Source organism: Colossoma macropomum, unplaced genomic scaffold (genome assembly GCF_904425465.1).
Source record: "Colossoma macropomum unplaced genomic scaffold, Colossoma_macropomum, whole genome shotgun sequence".
Classification (NCBI taxonomy): domain Eukaryota; kingdom Metazoa; phylum Chordata; class Actinopteri; order Characiformes; family Serrasalmidae; genus Colossoma; species Colossoma macropomum.
In genome coordinates this window covers 23,004,442-23,018,145 of record NW_023494802.1, presented here as the reverse complement: position 1 = coordinate 23,018,145, position 13,704 = coordinate 23,004,442, and the positions used below count along the sequence as shown (strand labels likewise).

At 39.1% G+C, this 13,704-nt stretch overlaps 1 protein-coding gene across 1 annotated transcript in view; it reads right to left on the bottom strand.

Annotated features, from left to right (window-relative positions):
* bmp7b (bone morphogenetic protein 7b) overlaps nucleotides 1–13,310 on the bottom strand; it is a 66,013-nt gene extending 52,703 nt beyond the window's left edge. The window contains exon 1 of the mRNA XM_036592045.1: nucleotides 12,233–13,310. Coding sequence (XP_036447938.1) covers nucleotides 12,233–12,632 — 400 coding nt within the window. The 5' untranslated portion in view covers nucleotides 12,633–13,310. The remainder of the gene's footprint in view (nucleotides 1–12,232) is intronic.
* Nucleotides 13,311–13,704: the final 394 nt, after the last annotated feature.

The following is a 13,704-nucleotide window of genomic DNA, read 5'->3' as shown; positions in this document are numbered from 1 at the left end:
GCGTCTTACTTGTTGTTCCAGGGAGTCCCACAGATTTTCAAAGGTTCAAATCTGGGGATTTTGTGGGCCAATCCAGATGTTTGAATGCTCCTAAATGTTCATCATTCCAATCAGTCACATCTGCAGCCCTGTGAATGTGAAAACTGTCATCTTGGAACACAGGGATAGGAATGTTATGTTAGTCTGTAAGATGATGAGAAAAGGCAAAACCTGGTTGTCCAATAGCTCAGTGTAGGCACTGTGGTTCAAAGTTACTGTCACCTCAACCCCATTTCTGTGTAAAAAACCCCCAGAACATCACAGAGCCTCCTCCAGCTTGAACCACACCTTGCACGCAAGCAGTCCCTGTCCGTCAGTTTCGTCTTTCAGCCATAACTCTGACGAGAATTTCCTGCAGACTGGGATTTCTGCCACTGCTTGTAGACCCATATGACCATACGCATCGATACACCTGCAATTTCAGCTACTTCCTTCACATTATAGTCTTTGGCACACATTTACATGCACAATATCTTCTGTTGTTGCATATTTGTTACACTTTAATGTTTCAGATCATCAGACTACTTTATTATTACTTTACTATTTATTGAAGGAAAAAAATGCTACTCAGCCCTACCTGGCCCTATGTGAAAAAGTAACTATTCTTTTAGCTATTAAATCAAACAGTTAACCAAATACCATTGACTATTGGGGCAAACTTTATATACACATCCATACATACACATTATCATTATTGTCGAGTAATACTGTCATCATGATATAAATCTGAGTTCATATCGCTCAGCTGTACACAGAAATGAGCAATGAAAGCAAATTCTTGTTGCGTGTTCTCTGAGGCCAGGCCGCCTAGAAAGATCTGCACTCTGGCTCTTCATAACAGTGTGTTACACTCAGCTGAAGCAGTGTGCCAAGAAGAACCATGAGGGTCAGTGGGGTCTCAGCTCAGCCTAAATCTAAACAGGCATGCTGAAATGCCAAACTGGCACAAATCAGCCTGGAAAATAATCAGTTATTTTCTTTGTGGCGGGCGAGGCAAGGGAGGGGAAGAAATGATAAAAAGGGGAGACTAAAAGAGAGAAAGAGAAATAGAGCATTGTAGAAAGCATGAGAGAAAGGGAAAGACAGAGAGAGATCATGGGAGAGAAAAAACAACAGCGAATGCAGAGATAGTACGGTTAGTACCTGATCCGATATTTCCAGAATTGGACAGAAAAAGGGGTGGAAAAATAACTTTAACATGTCAAAGCCAATGAACAGACTTAACAAAGGGAAACAAATTCCCACAAAGATTTTCTCTCTAATATACACCTGTGTCAAACAGATGAAAAAATGGAAACTTTAACACTGAGTAGCTGCAACATTTTTCTGCTGATTAAATGGCAGTTGTTCACAAGCCATCTGTATCCATTATCTATAGGGCTAATAATAACAAAGGATCGGAGCTTAAATTCATTACACAAAACATTATAAGGGATAAAGCTAAAGACTACATTAAAATTAAAATATAGATTATGATATCTGATACGTCTAGGCCTTTGAGAATCCTCATAATAAAACAGATTAGGTAAAATGTGTGTGTGGCAGTGAGAACAAGAGAGGGAGGGAGGGAGAGATGTGTGTGTGTGTGTGTGTGTGTGTGTGTGTGTGTGAATGTGTATGTGTGTGTGTGTGGACTCAAAGATAAAGTTTCCCTGCACAGCTGCTTTGGCCGGCAGACGCTCAGAAACATCTGTATTAACCTCTGGCAGCCTCCCAAGGGCAGCCTGCTGAGAGTTGGAATGTTAGGAAGGCCGTTCAGCAGGGCCCAAGAAAAGAGAGAGAGAGAGAGAGAGAGAGAGAGAGAGAGAGCGCAATTTAAGGCTGAAAGACAGAAAAGGATATAGTAGGTGTCCAATGACTTCCCATCATTCAGAACACACAGCTCATGTACACAGTACTAACTTCAACAACACACACATTTCACATTTACTGTCTTCGACTAACATAAACACATCAATTAGTAATGCAATTCCATCCTCACATTCGAACAGAACACAGTAAATCTAACAGCAGCATGACTGTGTGTGTGTGTGTGTGTGTGTGCGCTTGAACATGTGAAGGTGCCCATGTGTGCAAGTGATTAAACCAGAAGAACTCAAGGAATTGGAATCTTTCGTTCTTTGAATGTCTATGTTTGACCTGGTGGATGCACATCACTTCACGGCATCACAATGGCAACACAGTGATCGTCCATTTTCATTATGACTCAAGGCCTATATGTAGGCCCACGCTGGTAACAGAATCCCCTTATTCGGATAACCATGTGAAAAATAATCATGGTAAACCGGGTTTTGGGAGGATTGAAGTGGGGGTGGAGCTATGTTTTTCTTTCCTTTACCTTTTATTTAAAAAAAAGATTAACCTCACGCACTAACACTTTTTTGCTGACACACAGAAAATTAGGAGCTGTCTCATAAAAATAAGATAAGTGTTGCTTTTGTTATTATTATTATTATTATTATTACGTCTGGAACTGGTGATGCAAGAACATCACTGTTGGTGTACTTACAAAAGTACTACTACTACTTCTAATAATTAAAAAAGCACTATTTTTTCTTCTGGCAATTTAGCCTGTGAGCTTTTAGCTGTTCAGTAAAAGTTGTGAGTGTAGTTTAGAGTCCTATTTAATTTGTCCTCAAAACTGTAATTAATCTAATAAGAAAGAACATAATTGTGAATATCACACAAACTTTCCAGTTCATTGCCATGTTGTCTGTAGCTGCTTAGCTTCGCCTGACTGTTAAGAGAGCTAAGATGCTGTTTTCCAAGAATCCATTTTTTCCAAACCTGACGCTGTTGTTGCGAGAATGTAATAAAATGCACAAAATATGTGTATCATAACATGCAGGCATGATATCTGCATGGAGCACTGAGCACTATTTCAAAAATCTAAAATAATCGAAAAGTAAAAAGTAATTTATGCAAGTAATGCAATTTGATTTTCTAGTTATCATTTAATAAATGTCAAATCATTTTTAAATGCTACATAATGCTGCTAACTAGGAAAGAGGAGCTGGTTATCAAAAGCTTAATTTGCATGATAACACCTTTGATATTGCATGAGATATAAATGATTTAGATGTAATTGATTCAAATCTGAGGGAGTGAAGTCAAGCAGCTACATTTGAAGGGACAGAAAGGCGAAATTAAATCTGTTCCTTTGAGTTTAGATCTGCAGCCTGATAGCTAAGCAGGCAGGCTACAGACTCAAACATTGCCACATACCACAGTACAGGTTTGACTCTGTCCAACTGGTGTTCTGCTGAAACAAGTTAGATGATAATAATGCCTGGTAGAGCAAAAGTCGAGCGACTGGTGTAGGAGTGACAGAAAGACGAAATGATGTTAATCTGACACCAGTTTAGAGGATACCTGAGTGCACAAAGTTAAAATATCTGGTGTGTAATTCTTAGCCATTACTGAGCCACTGTCATGCTTAGTTTTTCCTTGTTTAGATTTTTCCCCTCTTTCTATTAGCCCCACCAATCGGTGAGATCCCACACCACCCTTGAAAATATGAATGGGTGAAACGTATTTGTTTGGCTGTTCAGAATGGCAACAGAAATTTGTCATTTTGAAATCCTGTCATAATTTTCAAATATGGTCATCATTTTTAAATTCCAGCATCATTTTAAATACTACAGCATACCTTATTATCATTATACCACTCAACCCTATGTGTAACTACATATCTGTAAAAACAATGTTTTACGTATGTATAAGTATCTATATGTGATAAGAATTTTCTTACTCTAAACCTAACCTTAATGTTACTCACAGACCTTTCAGTCAAAAGAATAAAACATACACTTTACAAGTCAGTATCATTTGGCAAAAATGTATGAACATACACAGACACACAAACATTTATGAACCTCTAATGGCAACAGCAAGAATTTATAACATCTGTGTTTATATTTTGTACTTTAATTATCTATATTCGTTCTTGCAACATCTGGTCAACATTAAGACGCAGACGCTTAAAAGCATTCACCTTTATTCCTTTCCATACAGTCAGATGTGCGGCTCCTTGAGCCAAAAGCAGCGCTTTACTTTATGATGCCTTTGATGCCCCTGAGACTGTGGAGGAAGGCAGCTGAAATAAATCAGAACTATTACAGGCCCAGGGACCTATTAGAGGCTAGTCTTTTCCATAATGACTAAGAGAGCCTACAAGTGAGCAAAAGGGTCATCTCTCTCTCTCTCTCTCTCTCTTTAGGAGCGTCTACTCCTGTATTAAACTGGCAGATTGCATGAGAACATCTCCCAGGAGCAAACTGTGACTAAACTCTCGATAACACAATGAGAAGGGTGAGAGACGGAAAACAGAGCAACAGAAGGAAAAAAAAAACATTAAGGAGTGATGAGGCCTGCTTCTCATGGCAGGTATCAGACACCTCCTCACTGGTCTCTCCATATAGGGTCATACCAAATGTTAGGGTATGGTGCACTATATTTAGAGTTTGTGGGGGCTTCAGTTAGGTCAGGTCAAACTCAATTCAGTCCAACCACTCAGTGGTACAAACTAGCAGTTAGATTCATCATGGATGTATGCAAATATCACTTTATCCAATCTTTAGTTTGATTTTAGGAGGCACATACACCTTATTCTTGAGAAAAAAATCTAGCTAGGTTTCTATCCAGCTTTCCCTATAAAAAAATAGTTACCTAGGTTTTTGAGATCATTCTATCTCGACTTTTTCTCCCGGAATCGGTTGCTGGTGCATTCTGGCCCATTTCCACTCCTAGTTACAGGAGTAACTAGGAGTGGAAAAGTCACACTAAAAGGTGCTTCTGACCATGTGGGTTAACAAGAACACATTATTTAGGAACCTTTATTTCTAAGAACGTACTCGTCTAAGAGGCAGCACATTTACCATGCTTATTATGGAGCAGTGTGTTTTACCACCAAAAGGTAAGGAGGGTAGAACACAGAAGATCTGTCCTTTATGCTACCAGTGTAAAGTATAATGCTTTCACTTCCATACTTCTCTTCCACTGTCACCCTGAGCAACCTATCTTTCTCAGCAGCTGCCAGTTTTCCTCATACCTCAGCATTTAGGAAAAGAACGAGCATGGATTCTGTGAAGGAGAACTGTTTTTTGGTTGAAGGTATGGTGTCTTCTCCAATGTGAGGACATGTCCTAACATGTATAAGTAACGAGACAGATACAGGAAGAAGCAGCACTCAAAAAGGTTAGTCTAGGAGCAAGAAAGCCAACAAATCTATCAATATGTGATCTGACAAACACAGAAGTACTGTTACTTTCAGAGGCGGGTAAAATAAAAGTATCGTTAATTCCATGAAATAATGAAAAAAAGTTTAACTACCTTTCCAAAAGACAACCTGAGCAGAAGTACAAAAGTACCTGAAAATGAAATGTAATTTTATTTTTCCTCGCCTACTAGTGCATGGTGACACTGGCAAAAATTAAATGTTCTGGGGCAAGGAATTCTTTAAACTTGAAACAAACATTACAGTCAAGAATTTTTGCTTTTATATAACATGGTATGATAAATTGTGCTTAATATGACAAAGTGACATGAACTAGCAAGTTAAAATATCAGTTTTCATTTCAGGTTGACTTTAAGTACTGAGTAACTTCTAGAACTACAGTGTAACTTAGTTCCAGCATTTATCAGCATAGGAAGTGAAGTTTGTTATTTCCTTTTTTCCTTGGTCTGGAATAAAATGCTAAACCTCAGAGGTGTGACCAACTGCAATTACATGTGCTGTCACCAAAGCAACATGATGAAATTCAACAGAAAAAAATAAATTAGGAACTAAATGTTAATAACTAAAATGTAACTGAGCATAATGCAGACTTTCCTTGCAAGTATACCTAAGCAGAAGTTAACAAACAATCATTTAAAAACTCTAAATTTTACAACTGATTAAATGGAATTGGTAACTACCCACCTCTGGTTATTATTAAAGCTGCAAGACAATGACATTCATATATAAAGGTTGAGCAATGTGGCATGTCAATGTACTTGAAGAAATTTCATGATACTTAATATGTACTGAGATATTTAGCTTCTCTGAAGTCAGACTGGACTATTAAAACAGTAGGCTGTAATATATATGTGAAAACTAAAAAAATGTTTGAGTACAAATATCTTCTTTTAACATTTGCTAAAAATAAACTATTTAATAAAGAACAAAATGAACCCAAACAATTGATAAAAATAAATTAACAAAGTAAGAAGTGACATAATTGGCTAACATCCAAACAGCTTCACGTTATTGTGCAGTTTATGCAGTTGCTACACACTTTCTCATGTTGTTTACAGGCTCTCTATAATCTTGATCTGCCTTCTGCATGGTACTTGCATTGTTTAATATTTTAGAGGTACTGACAATATATACAATACCCAGAGAATTTATTTCCCACCCCTGTGTTAAAAAATAAAACTTATGGCAAAGCATTTCTGTGCTGAAGTTTATACTGTCTGTACTGTCTGGTGTTGACTGGACAATGCAACTGTGCTAGGTAAATATGTGTCGTAGGCTTGACTGTAGTGTTTCACATAATATTCTGAGAATTCCCCTTCAGAAATGTGCACCACAAAAGAGTGTGTTCTCGTTCTCTGGTGGGTTCACAAGCCCTCCGCAGCGGCAACCCCTGTTGCATGCGCCATGTGCCGTTTACATTCTACATGTATGCTGTAAGTCATTTACACAGCTGGGCTTTTTACTGAGGTGACTCAGAGACAAAATGTCTCGTGCCCCCGGGGTCCAAAAAACAGAGACCCACCCACCCGCTCTCTGCGCAGTGGCAAGAACTGTCTCTGCTGCTAAACTTAACGCAGCCCAGACCCTCTCAGGAACTCTCAACTCGCACTGAGATGCACTGAACATTACTCAACACTGCATAGTCATAAACCTGAGCAACAGCTAACACTATAAAACTCAGAGAGCACACAAACCCTTAGCCTGTAGTGTTACAACTCCAATGAGTCACATTTTTGATTGCTCTCATCCAGAATTATCTTTTTTTAGCATCTTCCCCCTGGAAAGAGCTACAGTTCTTTAAAAAGTCACACATTTCTTTCAGCTGGATTCAGATGTTTTTTTTTTTTTTCACAGAAATTTTACTGTACATCAGGGATCTCTGATCTTTCAAATCTGATCAAATTCTGTAAATTGCTAGCAACAGTACTGTAAACCAACATAGGTATTTAATCCAGCTTTCCCCATAAAAATAGTAACCTACATTTATAAGATCATTTCATCTCGACTTTTAGTCCCAGAATCAGATTCTGGTGCGTTCTGGCCCATTTCCACTCCTGGTGACAGGATTTTCTGGTTCTTGTATACAGTTTCAAGGTTCATTGATATGACAGTACGCATCAAAACAATTACCGCCAAAATAAAAAAAAAATCTATCTATCACACCTGCGTCCTCACACTTTTTGCAATTCACTCAACAAAACTGTCTAAAGTGCTACTGGCCGTGTGTGTAAGCAAAAACACACATTTCCTTGGACACAAATGAATGCCTGTCGTAATCTTCTCTAAGGCCTTAAGAAACTTGGTGGGAAAACAAAACATATTCCCCAATCTAAGAAAGCCTTAGAACAAGTCCTTTGCCAAATCTTCCTGCAGCTCTTTCAAAGGCAGTATCTCTGAAATCAGATCTGTGCCTGTTGTCATAATATTTTAGAGAGGGAGAGAATGCCTCCCAGCTTCATTAAGTGAGAAGGAAGGAAGAAGAGAAGTACTGGATACAGCATATGCACTTTCATCTGGAAAGTGTCTGATTTCCAAGCCTTCCTTGCATCTTACATTCATTGTGATATTTCAAATCATAAAACAGACCTGCAGCAAGTGTTAAGAAGTTAAGAGTTACTACTTTCCTATGGTCTAGTTATACTATTCAAATGTGATTACATAATTACATGTCTAATTACATAGTGGGATACATAATGAGATTGAGACATTTACATTCACTAAGGCCTGAGCCTGTAACAGAGTCCTCTTATTCAGCTAATCATGTGAAAACTAACCATGGTAAATAGTTAAACCTTGTCGGGGGCACATGGGGGTTGACATCTATTTACAAAAAAACAAACTAACTGAATAACATTAAAAAAAATAATACTTGCAACACTTTTTCATGCAGTATTTTTTAAGACTACACCTGGCACTAAAGTGGACAAAGCTCTAGATGAATCTTCATGTGCTGAAAGAACATATTAAAAGCAAATGCAGTAAAAGTACTTTAATTAATCTAATAATTAAGAACAGACTTGCGAATGTCACTGAGGCCATTTAGCTCGTTCTAATGACTGATGTCTGATGACACCTGAGACTGTCTGAAATGGCCAGTGTTGCCTGATTGTGCGAGAACTGAGACATGAATTTTACTCATGTTTTTCCCAAAACCCAAAGCCACATATGTGTTGTGGTGTACATTTTAGCACATGATCGGATCACAGCAATCAGATTTTAGACCTCAGATAAAACAGTGTCTGAGGTCTAAAATCTGATTACTGTGATCCGATAATGTGCTAAAATGTATACCACAACATATATGTGGCTTTTTGTACAGGCATCATATCTGCCTGCAGCACTGAGCCCAGCTCAATAGCCATGCTTACAAAACAATCTCATCTATGTTCAGTACAATAAGTGTATATTAATGGAGTATGCCACATCACCCAACATGTTTAAAAGTTATCACTGTTAAAAAATTAAGAAAAAAAAGTCAGCTCAATTTAAAATTTTAATGTAACTGATTACATGACTTTTCTTGAGTTAACTAAACACTTCAGTGATGCAAATAATATATAATTTGTTTCCTAGCTGAGACTCTTTCCATCACACAATCCCATCAGACATTTACTCCTCGTAAGACTTCAGTCTTCAGTTCAATCTCACAATCTCCTGAAGTTACTCAGATTTTGTGTTTATAAATGCTTAATTCACTGTGCAAAATATTTCTTGTTTTAATTTTGAAAAGTAACATATCAAGAGATTGTGAGTTTGAACACCAGCAGAGCCACAACTGTCTGTGGAAACCCAAGAGGAGACAATGCATGATGGGACTGTGTAATGTACAGAGTCCCTTATAATTTTAAATTGAGCTGACTTCTCATTTTTTACAGTGTATGTTCATGTGTAGAAGGACTAGTGTCTCCCCATGGTATGTATTAAATAAATCAATAAATGAATGAGTAAATGAGTTTTTACTGTCACTGGGGGCTGTCACTGCAGTACTTCAGTTACCCAGGCATTTGGCCTACTTTACATTCTTTATGGATAGGTTTAAATTTGCAATGATTTTCCATTTTCTTCCAATGCCAAGAAATGGAAAAAATGGGGCAAAAATGTAACAGTTGTTTTTCTGCAAAAAAAAAGACTGCAAGGGCAACAGTAACTTGGTGGTATCAACTGACAGTTTGGAACCCAAATATTTAGCAGTATTTCTTCAAATCAATATTGAGTTTAGAGACGGTTTGCTACCACACCTTATTTTCCAGTACTGATATTGGAACCTTGACTGTTGGCCAATACCAATCGACCACAATATGCCATCTCTAATGGAATTACACGCTGCTTTTGTTATTGCCTGTGGTAACTGTGACTTGTAAGGGTCAAGAGACAGTTCCCTCCATCCATGGCTATGACATTCCTGTACTCTTTTAGCTCTGTTAAGATCTCATGAATGCATATGTTTTCTGGCACATTCAATAAAACAGAAGCTTTATCCTGATGGAATCACGAGTCTGGGTCATCGACACTCACAAAGCTTCCATTCTCTCACAACGAGTCAGCCTTGCACGGCCACGGCATCACTCAAAACAAGTGTCTTTTTAGCCAAGCCTCTGCCATGGATAATTTGATCTATAGCCACATGAGCAAGAAGATGTGCATCTAGTCAAAGTACGCAAACTTGCAAAGCAAAATGCCTTCTGAAACCTCACATTTGTATTTCTTTTCTGTATGAAAAAAAAATGTATTACAATTGATATCTTTCAGTTTCCTTTTGGCAAGAGCTGTTCATGTAATACGTGTTATTCATGTGACAAGCATTCACATTTGAATCAGGTAAATGCAATGCATAACTTTTTTTAGAGTGTCACATTTTTCTTAATCACACATGGTTCTAAAGAGAAACCTGGTCACCTCCTCTTTTGTGTGTTTCCATTTGATGATGTGAATAATCTTTGTTATGACTGAGTGTCAGGCTTATGGCTCACAGGTTCAGGAAAAAGGAAAACATTCCCTATATCATATGCCCTCATTCCCTGCCACAGTGAAACACTCTTTCAAGAATTAAAGTCAATTTGAATTGCAAATTATAGTGTATTTGGAAAGTCTCCAGAGCTATCTTAGTGTTTCGCTTCCCTTCGTTTTGATTTATTTTACATGCCCATTTTCCAACCTCCAATTATCCCTTAGAAAGAAGGGAGTTGGTGAAAATATATATATATATATATATATATATATATATAAATAACAGATTCATTTGTTTGTTATTAATTTTCAGGTCATCTACCAGGGCCCACAATTTGTCCTTCCACACAAAGCTTTAGAGAAAAAGCCTGGCCAGAGAGAGAGAGAGAGAGAGAGAGAGAAAGAGAGGCCCTTAATTCGGCAGGCCACTGTGGTCAAATCCATCTGTGTCAGTTCATGTCCAAAATAGGCACAATGCAGCCATACTCTGGGTAATTACACATCTCTGAATAAAAATATATATATATAAAAACAGTGTCACCTCCTTCCCTGCAGCCAATACACATATGCACATATTACTTTACATATTACACATTATTACAGATTGTTTGTAATAATATATATATATATATATATATATATATATATATATATATATATATGTTGCTCTTTTAAAAAAAACTGCTCAAGGACACATTTATCAAGCATGCATAATGCATTAGTAATAAAATATGACCCATGTTTTGCAGCATCCAGATACCAATATCCTATCATTACTACACCATGTGGTTTGCAGTTGGGTTGTGTTTAAGGTAAACACCTATTACGTTATTCCTTCTCATATTTCATTCTTATGGCTGCAAAAGAATCCAGCCATTGACCCATTCCACAAATGAAACTGATATGAATATGCCATATCAGACCTACGAATCATTTTATTTCCCTTTATCTTCCACTATGCAACACCTTGTCTCTGTTTTGATGGTGTGCAACAGCCGTGAGGATGATACTTCAGTAAGCTAATGAGACAACTCCAACAGATTGGAGTAGATGAAGTGATAAGCAAGGTTCAAACCACAAGTTATTTAAGGCAGCCTCCATGGGCGACGGGAAAAGGAAAACAGCTTTAGGTTCAGTGAACTAACGAAAGGTTCTTTACATGGTAAAATATGGCCCACATCATAAAATGCACTCCCTTAACATATGGACAGCACTTATCAACTTATGCTAACAGATATGGCTTAACACTTGGCGCACTTTGCACTTCACACACCTGTTAACTCTGTCATCTCGAGTTATTGCTCACCAGGCTCTCAGCTCAAACACCTGAACACGAGCAGACAACACAGCTGGCTGTGAGACAGCAGACACTGGGGAATGCGACACCTCTTTATGACTGCACTGCTAATGTAAATTTGCCATTGTTTACCTGCCACCATGAGTGGAAAAAACGCCAAAGAGGACAGCGTAGCGCAGATGTCACCCAATAAAATCTTTATTTATATAGAGCGCCAGAGTAGCAGCTATGCAAACTATTTGGTCGAAGGGCAAGTAACATTAGAAGATATCGGAAACTCTCGGGAAAATGTGTGAGAGAGAAAGAGAGAGAGAGAGAGAGAGAGAGAGAGAGAGAGAGAGAGAGAGAGAGAGAGAGAGAGAGAGAGAGAGAGAGAGATTTCCATTCCAGCAAAGGCTTATCCTTATTTTCTGTTCAGTCACTGTTCACTCTAACCTGCCATATAATTTTCTAAGACGTTGCAAGACCATTATAGCAACAGCAATGATCTCAAAAGACGATAAAAGATAGATGTAAAAATGGATGGGGCTACTTTCCTGCACAGTGAAGAATCAGTTGAATTAAGTGACTTAATTCAAAAAGTGAAGAATTGTTCGCTACATGTGTGTAAACTGCTGCAACGCCGTCTACAGTCTGAAGAACTATATGGGTGCAGTTAAGTTGATAAGCAGGACACCGATGATGGTGTTGATGATGCAGATAACGCAGCTTACCTAGATTGACAAAGCTCATGACCATGTCGGCGTCGTTGAGGACGTTGTTGTCCTGGAGGGTTGCAATAGGTGGTCCCTGAGTGGTAAAGATGGGCTTGTACGGGTACGAATAGCCCACCTCGTCGCCTTCCGTGGACATGGCGTTGTACAGGTCCAGCATGAACATGGGCGCGGCGTTGTGCTTGCCGTGGAGGTGCGGCCGCGGCCGGTGCGGTAAGCCCAGGATGGACAGGATTTCTCTCTGCATCTCCCGCCGCTCTTGGCTCTTTAGGCGCCGCTGGATAAAGCTCGAGTGGACTTCATTGTCCAAGGTGAAGTTTGTGAAGACCGCGTCGGCCAGCACAGCGCAGCCGCACATCAGGAGCAGCGCGAGAGCGCGCAGGTCCACCAAAGAGGCCATGACTGCCGCACTCAGCGAAACAGTTTATAGTCACTTAAACAGGCACAAGATGACACTTTCAAATACAGCCGGACAGAGCTTGTCGCTTCTGATCAGTTTTGTTCCCTCATTTCGAGAGCTAGGGAACTGTACTCTCCCCGCACAAACACAAACCTTTGATTTGGTAAAGTATCCGGTAAGCTTTTCCTCCGTGGCTGTGTTCTGTGTTGAACGACCTGGGAAGGTGCGAGGGCGAGTGGAGCGGCGCGCGCTGTTTCTGAGCTCTGCACGCCAAAAGTTTGAGGAGGCGCCGCGCGCAGGGAGGAGCCAGCAGGAGAGAAAAGTACAGAGTACCGAGAGACAGAAAAGGCAGGAGAAAGGAGGGGGAACCACGGGTCAGCTCTCCACACGGAGAGTCCCTGCTGATTATGAGTGGAGTTTCTAGTCGGTGACGCGCTTCATTCGCGGCGTTTACTTCACACACACACATAAACATACTGGTTTGTTTTTATACAATGTCAGTACATAATGTCACGCATAAGTCAGAGACCACCCTTCATTTATTCAATTTCCAGTTTGTATGGCCATTAAATACAGGTTATACATTTTCCGGGGGATTCCTCAGGAGGTTATATGAAAGATAATCCAGAAGAAGGAGAAAGTGTAAGGAAAATCAAACTGGAGTTCAAAAATTCTGAAAAGATAGACAAAAATAGGACTCCTAACAACCATACAAGATCTGGTAGGTAAATAGAAAAGCTTTAATATTTGAGAGATGTAAGAAAACCAAGCTACATATTTGCACACTGTTTTGTTTATTATATGTATACACACAAACACATACACACAGCCATAAATACATGCGAAGCTTGTTAATCAGTTGGACCAAGGGTGCTACACAAAAATATGCACAGCATGGGTTCCCCCAGACTGACATTAGTAACCACTGTTCTACAGAGTCTTGCGTTCAAGAACTAAAACATACAGCAATCACTTTTTAAAACAACAATATGAATGCAGATGCTGCTGTTCCCTGTTCTGAACTCAGAGCACACACACTCCCCTACCATTAATGAATGTCAGGTGCACTGTA